This window comes from Sminthopsis crassicaudata, chromosome 5 (genome assembly GCF_048593235.1).
Source record: "Sminthopsis crassicaudata isolate SCR6 chromosome 5, ASM4859323v1, whole genome shotgun sequence".
Lineage (NCBI taxonomy): Eukaryota > Metazoa > Chordata > Mammalia > Dasyuromorphia > Dasyuridae > Sminthopsis > Sminthopsis crassicaudata.
The window spans coordinates 140,826,342-140,850,523 of record NC_133621.1 but is presented as its reverse complement, the minus strand read 5'-3'; the positions used below and the strand labels follow the sequence as shown (position 1 = coordinate 140,850,523).

General features: G+C 34.2%; 1 protein-coding gene across 3 annotated transcripts in view; it reads right to left on the bottom strand.

Moving 5' to 3' along the window:
* The window catches only part of LAMB4 (laminin subunit beta 4), a 154,891-nt gene extending 135,994 nt beyond the window's left edge, over positions 1-18,897 (bottom strand). Inside the window, exons 1-4 of one of the 3 annotated variants that reach the window (XM_074268333.1) lie at positions 18,771-18,897; positions 13,781-13,851; positions 12,396-12,459; positions 4,297-4,454 (exon numbers count right to left, since the gene is read on the bottom strand). In XM_074268333.1, the coding sequence (XP_074124434.1) occupies positions 4,297-4,454; positions 12,396-12,429 (192 nt within the window). In that variant the 5' untranslated portion in view covers positions 12,430-12,459; positions 13,781-13,851; positions 18,771-18,897. Of the gene's footprint in view, positions 1-4,296; positions 4,455-12,395; positions 12,463-13,780; positions 13,852-18,770 lie in introns of all 3 variants that reach the window. The other 2 variants (XM_074268332.1, XM_074268331.1) reach the window with 2 other exon arrangements.
* Positions 18,898-24,182: the final 5,285 nt, after the last annotated feature.

The window sequence follows — 24,182 nt, the reverse complement described above, 5'->3', positions numbered from 1 at the left end:
CCGAATTCAACAAATCATAATGAACAGATTATTGGACTTGGAGTCAGAAGGAACAATAATCATTTCCTACCTGTAGGATCACCAAAAACCACTTTTCCTTCCTGGACTTAATTTTCTTCATCCTTAAAATAAGTACAACTATAGGTTGTAGTACTTATTTAATAAGATTATTGTGGGGCTCAAACAATACTTTATGTAAAGAATTTTATAAGCTTTAAAGCATTATGTAAATGCCAATTATTATGTACAGTTTCTATCTTGAAAGAATACTTTTATTGTTAGTCTTTCATACAAAAAAGTACATGCTTGTTATCAAAACTCAATAATAAATATGTTCTATGAGGTAACAGACTCCTTCCTTCTTTCTCTTTGACTCTGTTACTGTCTATTTCTCATAAGATAATAGTGCTGGCCAAAGTGTCCCTGAAGAAAAGTGAATGAACAACCCTTGTCTAGGCTACTTATGATTGAGTGGTCCAATCCCTGTCTTACCCAAAATGAACCCCCCCCACACACACTTTGTATATTATCTTTGATAAGTGACAAATCAGACTCTATTTAAAGAGTCCTGGTAATGGGAAATTCACAACAGGAATGAAGAACAATAGAAACTTATTATATAATTAATGCCAAACTAATAAAGAATCCAAGCAGTATTGTATGGCAGAAAGTGCTCTGGTCTTAGAACAGAATGACATGTATTCAACTACTGGTCTAAACATTTACCAGCTATGTGAACTTGAACCCGTCATGTAAATTCTCTGACTTTCTGTTTCTCATCTGTAAAATAAAGATAATAATCTTTGCATTACCTATATTATGGAACTCCTGTGGGAAGAGCAGTTTATAATCTTTAAGGTGCTTTAGAAATATGAGTTCTTGCTATTCCTCTAGTGTTCAATAAATGTGTTTGATTGAAAAAAAAAACCTTTTATGCAAATAGCATAAAGATGATAAGTCAAAACTCTGTTTTAAAAGAAACTTTTTGTTGTGTTAAATGCTTCTGAGTTAGATGTAAAAAAAGGCACAGCAAAACAATCTGTTGCTATTGAATTCAAGACTACTATGGAAACTCAATTATCAATTTAGCTCAGACTCTACTTTCTCTGAAATCTCTCCATCTGAGAGTATTTTCTTTCTCCTCAAATATCCTTTGAGAACATGGTCCAAGCCATCAAACCACCAATGATAGTTCTAACGCACAGAGCTGACCATGTCATGCCCTATTACCTTTAGGGTCAAATAGAAATTCTAAGACTTAAAGCCTTTCACAATCTCTTTTTACAGATTCCTTGTTTATCACTCCCTTTAATGTGATTCATGTTCCTGCCAATCTAGTCTCTTTACTGCTCCTCAGATGAAAAACTCCATTTTCTCTCTGTATTTTAAGATAGACTTGAAGTACTTGGAAAGCACCTTCTCCTTTCCTTTGTCTCTTAGAATCCCTAGTTTCCCTCAAAACCCATTTCAAATGCCACCTTTCCTAATATTCTCAATTAATACCCCACATCTTATATTTATTTTATATATACTTTGTATACATTACATACATATTTATATCTGATAGAACTTAATCTCCCAGAGGGTTAGGGAGTGTTTCATTGTCTTCATATCCTCAGCACCTAGGACAGTGCTTGGTGGTAAGCAACTTTGATTTTTCTATTGATTAACTTTTCTTTTCTTTGTCTACTCAACTGACTGGCTTTTGCATTTTCCTGAAGTCAGTTTTTTTTTTTCTTGGAGAAAATCAACTCTTGTCAGAGACTTTTTGGACAAAAAATAATTCATTTGAGTTGTTTTGCAGCTGTGTCCTGATTTGAGGTTATCTTGACAAAGATACTGGAATGCTTTGCCATTTCTTTGTCCAACTCATTTTATAGGTGAGAAAACTGAGGCAACGAGAGCTAAGTGCTTTGGCCAGGGTCACATAACTACTAAATGTTTGAAGCTGGTTTGAATTCAGGAAGATAAGTTTTCCTGAGTCCAAATCTGGGCACTTTACCCACTATACCTTTAGCTGCCAAAAAACCAAATCAAACCACAAAAAACCAAAAAGGGTGAGGGCTTAGGACAAAAAAAGACCTTCAATGTAATATACAATAAATCTAATTTATATCATCTCCATGATGATGCTACATAACCAATCAATCAACAAGCATTTTGAATTTACAGTGCACTAAACACTGGAGATTTAAAAAAGGCAAAAACAATCCCTGCCCTGAAGGAATTCACATTCTAATGGGGGGAAAAGAACATGGAAATAACTAGGTATATACAAGATATATGCAAAGTATATGGAAGTTAATCAGAGAAAATGCATACAGAGAACTAAAATCCATCTTGATGACCCAGAGGCACTACAAGATCTTCAATCATTAAGGGAAGATAATTTAATTAAGTTCACTGTACTGAGTTCACTAAAATAGAAAAGTAGAGCGGGGGATTTTAGAAGAAATTTTCAACAAGGAACTCATCTGGAAAAGATTTTCAAGTTCACATGGAACCAGAAATGGAAAACGATAAGACTACGAGGAAAGAGCATAAATCAATGAATTTGGAATCAAAGGGACCTAGGTTCAAATACCAATCATGATGTATATCACCTATTACAAATCATGTAACCTCTTCCAATCTCAGCTCCTCATCTGTAACATAATGGGGCTGATAACTTATCTGAGGTATGCAAAAGAGAAAAATTCACTCCTAAACAAGGATTAGAGAAGGATATAGAGGATTAAATAGATAATTTTTATTACATAAAATTAAAATTTGCATATTAATTATATAATTACATAAAATTAAAATACATAAAAATAAAATTTGCACTGACAAATCTAATAAATAAATAAAAATAAATAAACAAATCTAATAATAAATAAGCTGGGGGAGAGTCTTTTTTGTAACTTTCTTTGATAAAAGTTTTATTTTCAGGATATATAAGAAACAAATAAGAATTAAGAAAAAGGACCATTCAGCAAATGACAAATGATCTAAGGACATAAATAAACAAACAAACAAAAAAAACAGGCTATTTATAAACATTTGAAAAAAATGCCTCAAATTGCTATCTATTAGGGATATGCAAATTAAAGTAATTCTGAAATCATGTCCTTCAGAGTAGCTAAGATGATAAAAGAGGAAATTATAAATATTGTAAGGGCTGTGGGAAAACAGGCACCTTGGTAGAATCATGAATGAGTATAACCATTCAGGAAAGCAATTTGGAATTATACACAGAAAGTCATTAAACACTTCATTCCCTTTGATTGAGGTATACATTGTTAGTGCTATATTCAAAAGAGATAAGAAAGAAAGGAAAAGGTCCCATAATATAAAAATATGTAGAACAATTTTTTTTTGTGGTGACAAAAAATTGGAAACAGAAATTGTTTAACAATTGAGGAAAGGCTAAATAAGTTATGATAGACAAATATGATAGAGTATTATTTTGGTATAAAAGATGAGAAAATGGGCAATTTCAAAAATACTTGGGAAGACTTACATGAACTAATGCAGAATGAAATAAGAAGAATCAGAAGAGCAATTTTATAATATCACTTATGAAAAGGAAGACTTCTGTGAACTAATGAAGAAAGAAATGAGAAGAACCAGAGCAATTTATACAACACTGTAAAAAGAAACAACTATGAAAGCTTTAAGAACAATGATCAATATAATGATCATTCATGATTTCAGACAAGCAATTATAAAATATGCTATTCATTGCAGAGGAGCAATAGATTCAGGGCACAGAATGACACACATATAGCTTTATGTACAGTCAAGGGGGGATTTGTTTTATTTGACTGCATTTTAGTAATATGAAGCTTTATTTTTCCTCCTTTTCTTTCAATGGATTGAGGAGGGAGAGAGAGAAAATAAGTTGATTTTTATTAATATTTTAAAAAGAGGTAGAAATGTGAATTTTGCTTGAACTTTCAGATGAGGTCATCGTATTATTAATTTTGTTTAATGAGTTTACTTTGTTACAAGAGACAAATCAGGAAGAGGGTAAAGCATAAATGTAATGTTAAAACAAAACTAAAAATTAAATAAAATGGCTGTGTTTAAGGTCTTTCTAACCTCTAAGTTTATCATATTGTAATTTCTTCCTCAAGCATTCTGATTAATCAAGTTTGCATTGTAGTTTTATGTTTCCTGGCAACATTTTATTTTTCTACTTAAATGTAGATTGCATTGTTTACTTTAGTCTTTTCTGTGATGTCTGTAGGCATCCTGGAGCAATCTCTCTATTTAACTAACGATTTCTCCGAAAATAAATCAGAATTAACCTACCTCCAAGTAGCCTATGATGCAATATTTCTGTGGTCCATCCAATCCACAAGTAGAGGAGGCTGTAAGCTGGGCACTGCGACCCAGTAGGAGATCACCAACAATTGGATGACAAGAGCCACTGTCGCAGTCATCTTGAGCTTTTGAGAACCTAAACAGTACTTGAATCCAAAAGAAACAGAAAGAAAGTTATAAACAGAACACAAAGTGAAGGATTAGCTAGTAAATATGGATTATTAATAGATTACTTTTTAATGGTATTTTTACTCAGCAGTTAAAATTTGATTTAAAGGAGAATTAGCTCTTCAATGTCACTAAAAGATCAATGAGGACTAATACTGAGATTTCAGGGCAACTAGGATAGAGTGGTAATGCTGGAGTTAGGGAGACTCATCTTCCTGAATTCAAATCTGGCCTTAGATACTTACTAGCTGTGTCACCCTGGGCAAGCCACTTAACCCTCTTTGCCTAAATTCCTCATTTATAAAAACGAGCTGGAGGAGGAAATGGCAAATCACACCAGTATTTTAGCTAACAAAACCCCAAATGGGATCACAAAGAGTCACACAAGAATGGAAAATATAGATTTCAGTAGATATTTAATCTCATCTATAACAAATTATTGATGTGTTTATCACCATTCTATAAGTAATTATTTGTTATTGTTGTTGAGTTGTGCCTGACTATATCTGTGGACCATATTGTTCATGGGATTTTCTTGGCAAAGATACTGGAGTGGTTTGCCAGTTCCTTCTCCAGAGGATTAAAATAAAGAGAGATTAAATGTGTTGCCAGAATCACTAAGCATTTGAGACCAGATTTGAGTTTAGCATTCTAGTTACTTCTAATCTATTTATTAGATACCTACTATGCTCTGGGCACTATATTATGAAATTACCTTTAAGGAACATTTTCTAAAAAATTTCTAAAAATAAATTGTAAGATTTTCTCCTGAAACTTACAAATAGGATCCAGTTATACATTAGTATGTTATACAGACTCAGATATAGCATGTGTCAACTCATGCTTCCTGAATCATAAAAGTATGTAAAGTAGGACTTATTATATTACTGGGGATTCACATACCATTACCATTTTCACAAAAGGAATCATTTATAATTAAGGTAAGGGAATTGGGAACCAACATCACCGTTTTCACTTGAAGTGTTTATAAGTTATTGCTTTAAATGGCTATTCTTAAACCTTTATTCTATTTAAGATGTTTTAAAAATCTGTTCTAGAAAAGAGATAAAATTAGAAATGGGTGATGGCATATCATTGTTGTTGTTGAGTTGTGTCTGACTCTTTATGACCCCATTAGGGGTAATTTTGGAAGAGATACTGGAGTGGTTTGCCATTTTTTTTCTCCAGCTCATTTTAAGATGAGAAACTGAGGCAAACATTGTTAAGTGACTTGCCAACTAATAAGAGTCTGAAGCTGGATTGGAACTCAGGAAGATTAGTCTTCCTGACTTAAGGCCTGGCATTCTATCTATTGTGCTGCCTAGCTACCCTTGGTACATCATTACTGAACACCATATTGTTGATTTATAGAGATATGAGGGGAGTGATTAACATGAACAACTTAGAAGCTACTAAATGAAAAAAGAAAATTGAAGGTATTCATTATGCTGCTGTCGTACATAAATGTTCCATGGCTATAATTTTTTCTGCTTTGTCATAAAGGGCAAATGAAGCAGTAGCTGTTAGCAAAGAGCTTGGAATGCAAGCATGGCCTTACCCTAACAAATTATAGCTATGAAGTTCAAGATTTTTTTCTGGCAAAGAAAGTTCAAAGGCTGGAGAATAAGCACTTAAAATGGTTTTTGGTGACAAATTGCCCTAAATCCTTGAAGTCATAGTGTTAGCTTTCAATTCCTATAAAAGGTTCTGGATAAATTAGAAATTTGCTCGGGGAATTTAAAATTACTTTGAAGGATCAAGTTGTATCAGTTTGATACAGTGAATTTTTTTAATTCACAAGGTAAATAAAATAGATATTATAAGGTGAAAATTTTTATTCCACAATAAAATTATTTCTGCTCTTTAAATTTGTGTTTAAAGTACCTTTGCAAAAACAGAAATTATAGTAAATTATAGTAAAATTATAATAATTTTTGAGTACTGGGTCCTTCTAATATGTCAAGGAGAAATCCAAATAATCATTAAACATTTATTAATCTAATAATTAATTTAATAATTTAAATATCAAAAGAAGGAGTTTATATTTAATTCTAGAATCAATAGGGAACCATGGAAGTTTGCTAATTGATATAATCACACTTGTGCTTTGAGAAAAATCACTTTAGAAGCTGAGTAGATAATAGATTGAAAAGGAGAAGAGGTTGGAGGCAGGGCCTGGATTCAGGAAGAATGAGTTAAAATCCAGCTAAGTGTCTCTGTACAAGTCACTTAATTTGTCTTACTTTAATAGAAAAGACTGTTTACTCAGCTTACTCAAGTGTGAAATGGGGATATGAAAAGACCTTCTTCCTAGGGTTGATATAAAAATCAAATATAATATTGTAAAGTTCTTAGCACAATGCCTGGAAAAAAGCAGGATCTTTAAAATATTTCCTTCTTTCTTATTTTAAATAATTCAAGTAAAGGGGAATGTTTATCTGAAAAATGATGTTAGTTATGTGAGTGGAAAGAAGGGGAAATATGTAGGAGTTATCACTGAGACAAAATCAATAAGACTAGTCAATTGACTGGACATAAGGGCAAGAGAAAGGAAAGAGTTAAATTTGAGGTGAAAAATCTGAGAGAATAGATAAAATGAGAGAAATTAGTAAATAGGATGGAGTTAAGAGGGAAGTTGATAAGTTCTAATTTGTATATAGTGAATTTGAGATGACTATATAATGTCTTGTTGGAAATAGTCAACAGATATTGGCACTAAAGTATTGGAACTCAGGAGAGAAGCTAGGGCTGGATACATATAGATAGATAGATAGATAGATAGATAGATAGATAGATAGATAGATAGATAGATCTGGGAATCACTTTCATGGAGATGATAATTAAACCCACGAGAGATGATGAAATCATTGAGAGGTATTAAAAAGAGAATCAACCACAGATAGATTAAATGCTTATAAAAAATAGTTAAAAGATTTGTGATGGTACCCAGGTGTTCATTTTTCTTTTACTCAAAAAGGACATCTTTGGAATAACTCAGTAACCTTGGGTAGCACTTAAGTTATCTGAGTCTTTGTTGTCTCATCAATGAACTGAAAAGATTAAACTAAATATTTAAAGTTTAACTGTTCTCTGGCTCTATCTTAATTCTTATATTTAATTAAACAAAATGCTATATTTATATTTAAATATGCTTGCTTATATGTAAAAGCACACTATCATCTTCAACCCAATTAATCATGTTTATGGATCATAGATCCAGCATTAGAAGGGACTTATTAGCTATATAGTTCAACCCTGTTATTTTACACATGAGGAAACTTAGGTCTTGCCAACACAGGTCCTCTGACTCTCAGACCACTGACCTTGACCTCTACCATGCTGCCTAATTGTTCATATTATGAGTCTACTGTCAAGGCAACACCATTCACCTGGTGGTAACTTATTTGGATTGTAAACATAGAAACTTAAAGAAGATAAGATAACTTCTGGAAATACAGCAAATACAAACCTGTGAAAATATGACAAAGATTGGTAGCTAGATAATACAGTGCATAGAGTGACAGGCCTCAGGAAGACTTAAGAGTTCAAATCCAGTCTCAGTACCAGCTATGTGACCCTGGCCAAGTCACGTAACTGTTTGCCTCAGTTTCTGTAAAATGAGCTGGAGAAGGAAAAGGCAAACCAATTCAGTATCTTTGCCAAGAAAAAGCCTAATAGGGTCATGAACAATCGGATGAGACTGAAACAACTGAAGAAGAGCAAAAATGGAAAAAAAAATCACATGGCTAAAAACAAACTATTTTAATTCAGAGTTTTGGTTTATATGACAATGTAATTTTTATATTGCTTATAGAGTCTTAAATTGTATAGGGAATGCTGTTCTGATTAGATGAGTGAAGTAGGAGAGTTAGTACTATCTTACTTGAGAATTTGAATTGAAGAGAATGTGAAACAAGATCTATTTTTCCTATATCTGCCATTTCTTCAAGAGTAAAAAATGAATTGACAATGAAGGATTCTAATTCTATGTACAACTAAATTCATATTTAAAATTATAGATTGTAAAATTATATATATATATACATAAATTGATATTTTCTACACATTAATCCCTTCTTGATTATCCATTCAATTTCTCCATCTTGGACTATGACTGAAGTCCCAAGAAGTTCTCTGAGGCATAAAAAATTCAGTGATTTACCCAAGTATCACATATCTAGTGTCAGTAGTAGGATTTGAATCTATATCTTCTCGAGTCCAAGTTCATCATTCTATACATTATGCCTACCACAGTAATTGGCACATAGTAGGTATTTAATAAATACATGTTAATAAAATTTAATTGCCTCCAATCCTCATCATACAGTTCCAAATGATAGAATAGTAGGCTGAATTTTCCATTTTTCATTTTTTCCCTTAATTTTTTGATTTCAGATTTAAATTTTATTTTTAAAAAATCTTTTTTTTTGTTGATATTTAAGGATATGAAGGAAGTTTACATTATCTTTATTCAGTCAGTGCAACCTTTACTCCTACTGAATTTTCCTCTGTTGTTTGTGCTGTCATAAATAACCAGAATTCTGTGAATCACTTATAACCTGGACCTATTTTCATTGTCCTGAGTATTATACATTAAGGTAGGAGCAAAGATTTGGTGTGGGAGATTGATTTGGACAGGACTATTCAAAAAAAATTCAGGCAAAGCAAATGTGTTATTGCTGCATTTAGATTGTGTAAGATTTCCCTTCCAGGGTTTTACCCTTTTAGGCAAGTTCTGTCCTGAATTCTTCTGCTGGAATGGGAGCCTTTGAGGCTTTGCCTGTTTTTATAATTTGGCTTGGCTAAACTTGCTCTGATAAAAATGTTTGTGCCTCAGAAATGAAACTACACCAGGTTCATGATGAAAACTCAAAACATTATTTATACAAGTTTATAAGTATTTATGTGAAATACTGATATGCAGTGTTGTTTGGGGTGAGGTTTGGGGAAGAAGTGAACATTGGTAGTGAAAGCTTCAAGCTTAGACATAGGCTCAGTCATGATTTTTCTGGAGAGATTAAAAAAATGATTTGGCTTTAAAAAATATCACCAATGACTTGGGTTTTACCTAAAGTATACAGATGTGCCTGTGCTACATAAAAGTTGCATCTGTACTGTGTTGTTAGTGGTGTTTTAAAATATCAAGTACTTTAACAAATACACTTAGAAGAGATAATTATTTAAAAGCACACAGTGGAAAACCCTTTTGTAAGCTTAAAAAATTAAAATATATGAATTTATATGTTTTGTAAGTATGTCTATTTTAATGTTTACTTTTCATGAAACAAAGTATACTACACACAAAACTATGGCAATCTCTCTGCTTCTCACTTCAGGAACACACAATACATAAACTTTTTGAATAGAACAGAATGTATTGCTAGATAATAAAGGAAGTTTTTGCCTTTCATCCAGTTTCTTAAAAGCCCAAGGGGCCTAGTGCATTTAATTTTTTTATTGTTTCTTTTGTACTTTTATTTTCATTTTCTTGGCATTCCAAGGCCCCAGTTATGACCTTGTCAACATGTAGGACAAATGAAGTATTTCAATATACAGTTTATTTCTGAATAAAAGTTTCCAGCTTTTTGAAAAAAGAATCCAGAACCTTTCCCCCCCGGGGAATAATAAACTCCCCACCACTATTTTTATTTAAACATTTAGACAGATTTTTGTTTGCCTAGAAGTAAAACAATAATTAGGGTGGGGTAACTTGAACTTTATGTCATATCACTGAAATTTAGAGAGTAAATTTTAACACTTGGGCTACACTTTTAGTATCAGTCGTTCTAGCAAGTTTATTACTTAGGCCAAGGAGATTAAAGACAAAGGTTTATATCTCACTTATAGTAACTTTTTTTGTGTGGTAATGAACTGGAAACAAAATAGGTATCAATCAATTGGGAGAAATGGATATACAAATTATAGTATAAAAATATAATTATATATCATTTTATAGTATGAAATGATGAATGTGAGTTAGCAAAATATGGCAAGATTTTGTGGGAACCAATGCAAATGATAAACTAGAACCAAAAGAATAGTATACAAAATGACTATAGTAATAATATAAATAAAGAGATTGCTAAATGGGGACTATACTCTTGAGTAATTTGGAAATTGGTCCTGTAAACAGATAATGAAACCTACTTCTCTCCTTCTAGAGCAGTATCAAGAGACTTCTAGGTTAGAGTCTTGCCTAAACAATTTGAATATTTTTGCTAAAATTTCTTGATTATAAGAGAGTTCAAATCTGAACCTAGAAGAAAAGAAAGGGGAAGATATTTCCAGAAATGACTGTAATATAAAATAAAAAGCACTAATAAAATTGATGTTAAGACTTTTTTTTTTAATGAGTGTACTCCTTTAGCAATGTGAAAACAACTGAATATGGCATGTAATTTGTCACTGTTAATAATCTCCATCTGTGAATTTGCCTTATCTATTTGCATTGTTTTTAAAACATGAATTTACAAGGTTAATTTGGTAAAGTGAGAGGTTTTGGGGATGAGGGAGACAAGAATGTATTTGTAGGCAGTAGGAAAGCAGTCAATGGATAGGGAGAGATTGACGAAAAGTGAGAGAGGGGATGATAGATGAGGCAATCTGTTGGAGAAGATGAAATGGAATCACTTATGCATATAGAGGGATGATATTTGGCAAGGAAAATTGTTACCTCTTCATGTGAGAGAGAGAGATAAGAGAAGAGCTAGTTATAAATAGAAGAGTTCATTATAGTTACAGGATGATGATAAACCAGACTTCGATGTTTTGTGGACACATAGAAGATGTCAAAGAACTTTGGGAAGGAATCAAAAAGCAGTTTTGCCACAAAAGTGCCTTACCACTACTAGTGGTACCACTACAAAGATATTGCAACTACTATTATTACTACTATCAAAACACTATCATCACTACTACTATGACCAGCAGCAGTCAGCATATAAATTACACTTTCAATTTTATAAATTGTTTGCATTATATATGCTAATTTGATCCTAATAACAACCCTGTGAGGTAAATACTATTATTATACCTATTTTATAGATGAGGAGAGTGAGGTTGATAGAGGTTATATGATTTGTCTAGGATCACAGATTTAATAAGCATCTAAGGCAGGTTTAAAATTCAAGCCTTGATTCTACGTCCAGCACTTTATTCACTATACCATCTGTTAGGTGGCTAATTTTGAGGAATATTGGTTTGATACTTTTCATTAAGTAACTATAGTTTGGGAATAATGGTTGGATGAAAACTGGAAAATGATAAAATTAAGGAGACTTTAATTTTCAGAACTTGCTTGGGGAAAGTAATTGTAAGATTGATCATGAATATGTGTGCACATTTGTGTGCACAGTGAAAAAATGAATTATTTATTTAGGATAGTTCATCCATTATTATTGTTATTGTAATGATGTTGTATAATATAGGGATGGTATTATTTAATGTTATAGAAAATTTGTGATTGATGAGAGTAATTATGGAAAATATCTTTCACAATGACTGATATAAATGTTATCAAACTTAAAAAAAAAAAAAACAAATGCACAGGGAACTTAATACCTCAATACAAAGCATTCTTTTACCTAAGAACATAGTTCCCCTCCCCCCACCATCAAAACTTTACCAAGCCCCTAACATTGGGACAACCACTTTTTCCAGAGCTAGTTTATTTTTTGAAAACACATTGTATTCATAAATCAATGATTCAAAATGATGGATTGCCAGAAATTGCTCTTTTGATAGTGATCATAGCTGTATAGAGTTTCCAACTATTTGAAATAATTAGGTAGCTGGGCAGTCATGTAGAAACCATGCAGAATAGAAGAAATGCAGAGAAATTTGGAAATTTCTCCTAAATGATTTGAGGCATTGTGGGGGAAACTACAGAAATGAGCTTTGAAAGTAATCTTTCTACTTACCAAGATGCATAAAAAAGGTCAGATGAAATTTCATTCTTTTGTCCCCAAAAGATTATTACAAATGCTGCTAGGTGACAGAAAACATTAAGGTTAGAATCAGTCATTGCCAGAGTCAGCCACTGTCACCTTTGCATAATGTTTATTAAGCATCCAAGGTGTCAGTGGTGTGATTGCCCTGCTAAGCAAATTCAGTAAATAATGTTCCCTGCCTAGGAGACAGTATGGATATGAAATACAATGCTGGATCTGGAGTCAGGAAACACCTGGATTCAAATCCCAAGTTTAAGAGAGAGAGAAAGGATGAATTCCAGCAACCCAAGTGTGAAAGATGGAGAAGAGGAAGATTGAAGGAACTTTGCAATCTACAGCAATCACAATTCACTCTGGAGAAGTTTTCTAGGTTGTCCTCTTCAAGAAGGTTGTATGGGAAATTAAAGGAAACAAAAAAAAAAAGAAAGAGAAGAGGGAAAGAAAGAAGAAAAAGGGGAAGAGAAAAGTGAAGGGAGAAGAGAGGGGCAAAGAAGGGAAGAGAGAAAAAATGTGACTTACTATCACATTGCTTTTTCAAGTCATGCCAGCAAAAATATGAATCTTTCTTGAGTAACATCCTGCTCCACCCCTAACTTTCAGCATCTGCAGATTCTTGGATTTCTTTCCCCCTCTTGTTAGCCTCTTCCCCAACCCTAACCAGTTACCTTATTCTTATTTTGGATATACTTACATGTGTATAGTTGTCTGTGTCTCCTGATAGAATGTAAGCTCCTTGCAAGCAGATATAATTTGGTTTTTGCCTTTATTTTCCCAGCAGGTAGTGTTGTACCACAGTTTCCTTAAATTGCCCTGCCTCAGTTTCCCTAAATTGTTCTGTCTCAGTTCCTTGAATTGTTCTGTCTCAATCGCCCCCTTCCAGACTATTAGGACTGATATAATTTAGAGCTGGCTACTCTAGGATCATTAAACTATAAATGTTTAATCTCAGATAAGGGGGAGTTCAGACATCCTGGCTCCTAAGTCCTCCTAAGTAATCAAGAATTTATGGTCCTACCCCCAGAACTGTCTTTGATGTCAGAACTGTCAGAACTGAATTGATGGTCCTTGCCTAGAAATTCCCATGCTCACCAGTATTCAGACTCCATCCTTTGCCTTTGTCTCCCCTTATCTCTAGGACCATATAAAAATCATTGGAATCTCACATTCAATGCTGAATTCTTTGAGATGAAAGTCCATTTCAGCCCTGGGGGAAAAATGGATTCTGATTTGTCCCCCAGAAAATCTCTCCCTCTCAGAAACTCAAATGAAATATTAAAAACTATCTAATCTCCATTTTGCCTCAGTTTCTCCAGAATTATAGTAGCATAGTGACTAGAACATAAAAAGGTACTTACCAAATGTTTATTGGTTGATGGACAGATTGATTACACTGAGTAAGCTTTGGCCATATTATAGAAAATCATTCCTGGGGAAAAAAAGCATGGGAAAGAGAATCAAGTTTCAATCCTTATATAGTTGACACTAACTCTGAACTTGTTTTACTCCTTTGTAAAAACAAGGGGTTCTAAGGTTTCTTCTTGCTCTAACATTTAATTGGTGAGTTTATTCTGCTTGGGCTACATTTGACTCCACTGTAGCTCAGTCTTATTTTCAGTAAGAGGTGATCAGTCATCATCACTAATCATGGCAAATCCCTTCCTCCCCTGGCTTCATTTCTTTCTTCTATAAAATCAGAATTGGACCAGATAATCCCTGATGTTCCTTCCAAATCAAACATTGTTCAAAAAATTTGAAGATTTGGAGAGAGTTGACCTCAAGCCTTTTTTCTTTTATCTCCCTTTCCAAAAAAAAATCTTTTTGTATTAGGAGTTAAGATTCTACCCTTTCTGTCTAGTAATCAGGATTCCTAGTTGCCAAGTATGAAAAGACAACTGGCCTTAGTCGCTAGTTATTAAGGCCAATTTGTTAAAATGGAAAGTTTTCTCTTCCCTTTAGAGCTGGGGTATCTGGCAGTGGCCTTGACTCTTGGGACCTGTTGTTCTGGAGGTCGTGGCTTCCCCCAGGAATTTCCCTTAATTACTAACCATAATTTTGTCTGTAGCTGGTTTTTTGTCCCATTGCTGATCTAGCATTTCCACTTGGATTATAAATGGCTTTTTGTAATGTTCCTTTTATAATGTTCAGGAACTGGTCAATAAGAATCCAAGATAGAAGAAGGAATTATTGTCTATTTACAATGGACAAGGGAAGCAGTTTGGTTTAGTGGAAACATAATTGACCTTGAAATCATAAAAAATTGGCATTATGTCATCCAACGTTGGTTGGTCCTGGAATTAGGAAGACCCTGGTCAAATTTCCCCTATCTTTCATGCCCCCCAGGAAACTCATTAGCTATAGGCAAGTTACGTTAGCTTTCTATGTCCCAATTTCCTCATATGCTAAATGGGGACAATGTAGGGCCTGCTCCACGGGATTTTTGTGAGAAAAAAAGAGATAATGTTTGTACAGCACTGCAAAAATCTACAAAATGCTATATAAATGTTAGTTATTATTCAATTCACTTATTTAGCTATATGACCTTCAATAAATAACTTCTCTGAGTCAAGTTTTCTCATCTTTAAAATAAAGGGGCTGGGCAATATAATTTATAAGATCATTTCCAACACTAAAAATTCACTAGTCTTTACATGAAATTTCTTAAATTCATGGGATTGGGACAGAGTAGGAGGCAATTTAACCCAGACCTTACCTATAGATATGAATGTACTTAATCTATTTTAATACATCTGAAAGATCAATTCTTTTATTAAATATATAAAATGAAGATTAATTTACAACTTTTCTTAGGCCCCCATTTACATGGTATAAAAATAGCAGTTATGGGACAGAAACATTTCAACTGTCTAATTTTCCATTAATAATTATAACAGGACATATGCCAAGAGACTTGCATGTCTGGAACCCAGTTGCATGGTTTAATCAAACTGTGTTAGGGATGTGGGTTAAAGATTCCTTTCTAATTCCCAAACCCATGAATCCCAATGGGAGATAACTGGGCTTTCCCAGCCCCCACTGAATCTGAGCTAACTTGGGCTGTCCCAGCCCCCACTCTAATGATCTGCCCAGGTTTTTCCAATCCCCAACCCCAGCACAAACAGTTCCTTATCTAAAAAAAACCCATTGAAACTGGGACTCCACCTACCTTCAAGATTACCAAAAGCTCCCATTATAAAAAGGGGAACCTTGGAGCCCACTCTTGGCAGGAGCCCCAAACATGGCATCCTTACACTGGCCATGTCAGGGTTCCTGTCTGCCCAGTGCCAGTTCTGGCCCTGGTATCTTTATACCTTTACCCTTACATCCAAACCCCAAATAAACCTCTTTTATTAATCTAGGTTTTCGGGTCTGTAAATTCTTTTACAGGGGACTCTGAGCCTCTAAGACCTCATTTAACCCTGTATCCTTGCACCAAATCCAAAGCTCTATTTGACTCCCTGCACCCCAAACCTTCTACTACACCTCAATTAACCCTAATTTCATTCAGGTACCCCTTACCTAACTCTCATCATTAGTAGTCCATAAAAAATATTTCAATCTCATTCCAATTAACCAAGTTTGTAGACAGAAAGAAAGTAATTCAACTTTTTAATACCTCGAAGAAGTATAATTCATTGGTATGGCCTTTCCTCAACTAGGCCATGATTTCTCTTCAACTTGACAAATTGTCTTTAAGAGTTCCTTCAAAGGTCAAACATTTTATCAGATTGTAGTCCACCAGGTAATGAACTTCTCTAAAGTTAACTGATATTTGACAAAGACAACAGACATATAGCCCATCACTGGGATTGTACTCCAAGCTTTTCCATTTTAGGAGGTCCTGAATAACCTTTGAGAACCTAACTTAGATGACTTCTCTACAATAAAGCACTAGTGTGGGATGTTAGTATAATACTAGTATCCTTTTATCTGATAGATGTTATTAAAGTGAAATGAATTTAAATGTATCTGGATAATTTAAAATGCAAAAAAATAAAATTCTCCCCTAATATAAATCAATAAAATCAAAGCTGAGATAGGCAGGTTGAGGAAGAAGAAATAGAGAGCTTACATCAATTATTCTTTCCTTAGTTCATTCTATTTTTGGAAGTCTGATCTTTTTGCTACCCAGAATTTAGCTTTCCCTGGTTTCTTCAAGTAATGTATGACCTTTTCTTCCTCACAACTCAAAGAGCACATTGGTATCTATCCTATGAATTTATTACTTTCTTTCCATTTTGTTTTGTAGTTATTTTTATATTTATCATTTCGGGCTCAGATTTTATCTATTTTTTTGTAACTCCCCTAAAATCTAACACAGTGCTCTGTGTAGTAGATATTTAACTATTTGTTGAATTGAATGAAATTAAAAGACATCTGGCCTAAAATCTACTCCCTCCAATGGAAGTCAGCTTTCACCTTTGCTTCTCTCTTTGGCAAAGGTTAAAGATTACACTTTGGATACTTAAAAAATGCAACTATCAGATACCTTTTCAGCCTTCTTATCTTCAATTTATTTAGCAGTCAATCACCAAGCATTTGTTACCAGCAATCATTTAAAATTCACATTAGTAAGTATTGTAGAAAGTAGATTGGTCTTGGATTTAGAGCACTTAAGTTCAGATCCCAGATTTATCACTTAATACAATTCTCACCCAGGGCAAATCATGAAATTTCTCTAAGCCTCATTTCCCCATTTGTAAAAATGGGTATAATATCATTTGTTCTATTTATTTAACATGATTGATGGGAGAAAAGTGCTTGTTGATGCTATTATTTCCTTCCTTTCTTCTCTCAAATCTCCCTATTCTTCTAAAAGTAAGGAGCCTCAGAACCTTTAAATGCTGCAATTAGAGTTTGGAAATTACTAGCTAGCCTGAAATCTAAGATCCACCCAAGTCTTATATAATCAGTAAACTGCTCTTAGCAACATTCACTTAAGAACCAATTTTAAAAGCTATGTTCAAATCCTATATATACCTTTCCTTTAACTATCCTTAAAACTAAGGAATCAGTTTTGATCCACCTAACTGGCAGATCAGAGTCCATGTTTGGCATTCCCCAGAGCAGACTATTTTCTTGTCAAATTCACTTCTAGGTTTGTGTTTTATTTACATGATTAATTGGAGGGGGATGATTATAGATCCAGGAGCCACACTGATGTTTCACTTAGATGGATGTGAATATTTGTGTAAGTGTTAAATAAAGCTTCTGGTCAGTGTTAGCCCCAGGATGACATTGCTAAATAAGCAATGTTAAAGTTTGTCAGAAAAAGTGCTATCTAAGCTGTATTCCAGTTTAGCAATAAGATATAGAACTCAAAATTATCAGTCTTTTCTTTGGTAATGGTTTTTCAAATTCTCACATCTCTTAAAATGTCATCCTCCTCCATTGCTGTCCAAGCTATTTCCATGAGTTTAAGAGAAATGAAGTTACAATGGAAACATAAAAACACCTCCTAGTTTTTAACCTCAAGGTGCCTGAACAGTACTTAATAAATAACCTTTCTCTACAATAGAAAAAAGCAAAAAAACCCCACAAAATTAGTGCCAAGTCCTGGATTGCCTCCCCTGCTTCCCCAAACGATGAATGAGTATGAAGGAACAATGGGATAATTGTTAAGAAGTTAACCCTTAATAATTCATCTTATAGTCCTGCAAGAAGTGATGATTGTAAGAGGCTTTCTCTAAATTGTTCTGATGACATAATTATCAGGATAATAGGGGATATTTCAGTGTCACACTGTCACAGCATTTTTAAAAGAATAAGAGTACAGAATTAGAAATAATAAGACAAAAATAAGAAAACAGAAGGCAAACCAATGGTTTATTAAACTGTGAATTTTTCAAATGCTTAAGAATATTTATATGTGGTTACCTTAAAAGGTGAATGATGTTTTAAACATATGGGATTAAGATAATCATAATATAGGAAATAAACTTTAATTTAATTGTATTGTCATGGGTTGTAAATAGGCAAAAATAATAAAAGTTTAAGGACACTTACTTAATATATAAAATGTGAAATTACCTGTTTGGGTATGGCATAATTTAGAAATCTTGGTAAGGTTTCAATATATAAAGTACATTTTGTGAATTCAAGATTAAAATCCTTCTGTAACCAGCATAAGCTTGATTGATGACTACTGAGCTAAGCCGCAATAACCACATTTATAATTTTGTCTGCATTTTGCTAATCTGGGGCTTAGTCCTCCATAAATTGAAAGAAGCTTAATGGCAACCCTCTATGTTGGGCTACTCTAGGGGCCCACCATGATCAATGTTTACTAATGTCTCAGCTAAATCCACAATGTTGCAATTTGCTTAGAAAAGATAAGGAAAGCCTTACCTTGCATGGTGAGAACGAAGCATCTACAGAAGAACTCCGGGAAATGAACCCAGCATGTAAAGACATACCTGTGAGCAAGAGTTTTAGTTTAAGCATAAAAGGTTTGCCCCTAGGCACCTGGGTGTAAAAAGGGAAAGGATTCTGAAACCTGCCAGAAAAGCGATTTATGAAGTCATTCACCTTGGATTTAAGGTTCCTGAGAATATTCTTTGTGAACATATAGTAAGAGGTAGCTTTGAAAGAAAAAGTTATTCATTGACTCGGATTTTGCAAAGCACAGACATAAAGAAATGTTGCTCTGAATTGTGGCAATAATCACATTGCTACAGTATTTAGAAAGGAGGACAGTTGCAGATACTTGAATACTGTAGAATAATGGAGGAAGAAGCAGTTCAGAGGGAAAGGCTGACATTATGATCTGAGTTTTTAGTGACGTGCTATGCCCTCTTAAAATATAGATTGCTTTGTTTGGGAGTGGAGAGCTCTTTGCCTCATCTTACCAGACTGATAAATATGTGTTTAAATGACTGTGGCTCCATTATCCTGAGGAGATGAAACAAACATGGCTTATAGGACCTGCAGACGGTAGCTATAACTACTACATGGTCACCAAATACTTGCATTCCGTATCTATGGAAATAGTAAGACGTAGTGAATACAGTATGTTCAGAGGACAAATAACAGCTAGCTGATATAATGATGACAGCGACAATGATAACTTGAATTTATATTTTATTTTCAGGTTTGCAAAGGACTTTGCAAATATTATCTAATTTTATCCTTACAATAATCCTTGGAGGAAGGTGCTACTATTATTTACATTTTTTTTTTACATTTTTTTACTTTAAAATTTTTTTAAAAATTACATTTTTACAGATGAGGAAACTGAATGACTTGCTTGGGATTACATAGCAGAATAATTGGCTATCCTGGATTTGAATTCAGTTTTTCCTGACTCGGGTTCAGCATTCTATCTCAGTCAGCAATTGAATCCAAGTCCTCCGATTTCAGATCCAGCACAACACAACCTCTATTTTGAACAAGGGATCATGGGCGAGTCATTGAATTTTTGTGTACCTCAGGCACCTCCCTAGAATTTAACTGCTAAGTCATGGATAGGTTGAGACCTGTTGGTGTCAGAGGGAGAACCCCAAGCTATTGAAATGACATATCCTGTATGTATTCATGTGGAAAAGGCATAAGAAAAGACTTGTTACCTAGTTTAATCCTGGTTTAAATCATGAATCCCTTTAACGATGTCTAGTGATTATTTAACCTTCAAGGAGAGGGAACTCACTAATTACTGAGGCAGCCCTTTTTATTTGGGGGAAGGGAAAAGGGCAAGTGAGGAGAAGACAACTCTACATACCGGTGTGTTTTTCCTTCTGTTGAATTGAAATCACTCTCCTTATTAACATCCATCAATCAATTCTTAACTTTTTTTTTTTTTTTTTTTTTGAGACTGATCAATCTCATCAGTCAATAACATCTGTTAAGCAGCTGCAATATGACAGGCAGTATGCTGGATTCTGGAGATTTGGGACAAAAATAGACTAGTAGTACCTGTTCCTCTTACTTGGGGAAAACAATATGTACACAAAAAAAGTAAATACAAATAAAATAACAACTCCTCTGGTATATCTTTCAAAAGCTGGCTTCAGACTGCTTGACACCCTCTACTTTTTAGCCAAATTGACTCTATTACTGTTCCTATAGATGACATTACATCTGTATTTACTTGTAATTGTAAATCCTTCTTGAATTGACTTCCCTTATATGAGTTTAGGTTATGTGATTGTACTTGTCTTTATTCTGGAAACTGTGTAATCTCTTTTTCCTAAATTGAAAGTATATCTCAAACTATTTCCATCTCTCTTCTCTATCATAAATTCTAAGATGAAATGGTCACTTTTGAATTTTTTTGCTCAAGTCTTTGCAATCTTTCCCATCTTTTCTTCTAGGGTTTTCCTGGCACTCTCATCAATATACATGTTAATCATCAGAAATACATAATATTCTTCATGTTGTACAAGTCTTGGGAAGTCCTTACATAGTCTAAAAAGCTAGCATCATTCATAGATGACCATCATATAATTATTCTGTTACTGTGTACAATGTTCCCCTGGTTCTACTCATTTCATTTTGCTATTCATATGAGGGTTTCCCGGTTTTTCTGAGAACATCCTGCTTATCATTTCTTATGGTAGCATATACCACAATTTGTTTAGCAATCTCTGAATAGATGGGCATCCCCTCAATTTCCAAATTTTTGCCTCCACAAAAAGAGCTGCTACAAATATTTTTGTAAATAGAGATCCTTTTCCTTTTTACTCTGATCATTTTGGTATTTTTGTGTAGCTCTTTTCAGAGTTAATTCTGGGGAGCTATAAGTTTTCCGTTCTTCCAAGGTAGTATAATCTAACGAGAGGTATATTTATTCATCTGGCCTGTGCTCTGGTCTGTGAGTGACCACAAGTATTCTTTTCTGCCCTGGATCTGTGGCCAGGGCTCCCACTTCACTGTGGCTGCAAGCTCTGGTATGCTAGCTTTCCTCTTCAATCTAGGACTGGACCTGATGTGAGTATGAGTAATGCAAGAATCCTGCCCTTAGGGCCAGCAAAGATACCCCTGTAACCTCATTCTAATCACTTGTCCAAACCCCTTAACTTCTGTGGGATGAGGGCTCCAGAAGCCATCACTGCAGCTACTGATTCTGTCATTCTCAAGGCATTTATTGGGGCAAGGCCTGTGCTCCATTCTTACTCTGGTGAGATAGACCTTTCCTGCTAACCTTCTAAATTATCTTGGGCTGGAAAATTGTTTTACACCATCCTTTTGTGGGTTCTGATGTTTTAGAATTTGTTTTGAGGGATTATTTAATATTATGTTTGGGGAAATCTCAAGTGATTCCTTCTTGGCTCCTGCCCCCCTTTTTCCACTTCTTAAAAGAAAAATTTGCCCTACCTGTAAACCTTTAGCTTCTTCATTTAAACTTTTACAATAAACTCCAGTGGTTTTCTATTGTTTCTAAGATAAAAAAAAATCACTTCATCACTTTTTAAGTTTCCATTTTTTTCTGATGAAAATTACATAAAGTCCACAATTATTAGTGCAGCAGTATATGTATACAATTTTTGAATAAGAAATTGTTATTTGTCCTTCGTTCTTGAAGAGGATCATAATACTAGAAGGTAAGACCATAACACACAAATGAATTGGATTTAAGTGAGGGAGGGTTATGCAGTCACCAGCCTATTTTGTCCTCCAGAATCATCTGTGCTCAGTAGCAAAATACAGATCAGCATGACTGGAGGTGGCCTTGAATGTAGATAGATGAATCAGTAAATTCATATATATAGATAGTGTAGGTATATATAAAAAATTACTAATGGGGTATATGTAATCAGAAAACTTGGAAACTACTGCCCCAGACAATTTCTGTAGCAAAACTTCTCAATTACAATTTCTTCCTTCCAATCCTTCAAATACCAATATCATCTGACAGTCCTTAAGCACAGATCTAAGCACTTCATTCCTGTATTCAATATAAACTTCATTGGCTCCTTATTGCCTTTTGTTAAAAACAATCTTCTTTCAGGATGAATCTCAAACACCATTTTCTTAGTGAGACAGTAGATAGGCCTGGTATCAGGAAGACCTGAATTTAAAGACAGCCTCAGACACTTATTAGCTATGTGACCTTGTCCATGTTATTTAACCTCAGTTTCCTCATCTGTAAAATGAAGATAATAATAGCACCTGCCTCCCAGGATTGTTGTGAAGATCAAATGAGTAATATTTGTAAAGTGCTTAGGATAGGTGCTTGTTATATTAATATTAGCTAGTATTATTTTATATGAAGCTTTTTCCTGTTTTTCTCAACTGTTAGTACCCATCATCTTGTGGCTACTAACCCACAATTACCTTGAATTCATTTTTAAAAATTTACTCTTTATGTACTTATATAACTCTCATCTCAAAGAATGAGAATTAACTCATGGCATAAAATGCTCCTCATTGGTGGAAGCTCATCCTGCAATGTCCCATACCTGCATGAGACTGTTGGATATTTGGGAGCTAGAGCCCCATATTTCACCAAAGAGAAGATTCCTTGATGTTTCTGGCATAGAATATTGAGGATAGAGATCAGATTGAATTTTAGCTCTTCTACACGTTGTCTTTTTGCTAGGCTTTTTCTCCATTTAAGAAGATTCTCTTCCTGAAGAGAATGTGAAATCAGGGAAGAGGTGATAAGCCAGAAGATCAGACTCTCCTAAAATCTCACCCACTCTGCCCCTCACATAGGTGCAGAATCTTCACTAATCCATCTCCACAAATGAGGAGGTGATGAATCTTAGGTGATGAACCTTGAAGCTCAGGTGATGTTTGTTCATTTGTATTGTAATCTCCTCCATTGGAATGTAAGCTTGTAAGAACAGATCTTTCATTCTTTGTATTTGCATCCTCACCGCTCTCTACACTGACTCTTAGCAATTTATTAATTGCATAAATGATTAATTGACACCTTTTAATGTTCAGAATCCTTCACTGGTTGGCTTCCTATTTATAACCCTTGGCATAAAATGTAAATTCCTTATTCAGACATTTAAGTCCTTCCAAAATCTGATTCTAACCTACTTCTCTTACTTTATTTCTCATTTATTATTTCAGATATTTAACTTTGCAGTCATACTGAACCATTTAGCTGCTTCCTAGTCTCATCCTCTGCTCTTCTACTTTCACATATGCATGGACCCATTGCATAGGCCTGGAGTCTGGAAGATCTGAGTTTAAATCCAGTTTAAATCAGTCCATGTTGCTTAATTTAGGTTTTCTCATTTGTAAAATGAAAATAATAATAGCACCTACCTCCATATATATATATACATACATATATATATGTATATATATATATATATATATATTGCTGAGGCAGTTGGGATTAAGTGAATTGTCCAGGGTCACACAGCTAGGAAGTATGAAGTGTTTGAGGCCAAATTTGAACTCAGTTCGTTCTAACTTCAGGACTGGTGCTCTGTCCATTGTACCATCTAGCTGCCCCATATGAATAATATTTGTAAAGTGTTTAGTGTTGGTGCTTGCTCTAATATTAGCTGATATTATTCTATATGAAGCCTTTTCCTGTTTCCTCAACTGCTAGTGCCCACCTTCCCTTCCAAACTATCTTGTATTCATTAGTTCACAGCCTGGCATCATGGTTTTGTATCAGTTGTGTCCCACCATGTACTTCCCTTTCCCTCATGTATTCTTATTCTGCACAAATATTGTGACAGACTCAGGATTGGGCGATACAGATATTTCATCTATCAGTTTATGATCTCCACCTTCAGATTCAATTTAACAAACATTTATTCAATGTCTCCCATGGGCAAAGCACTGTGCCTATACAGT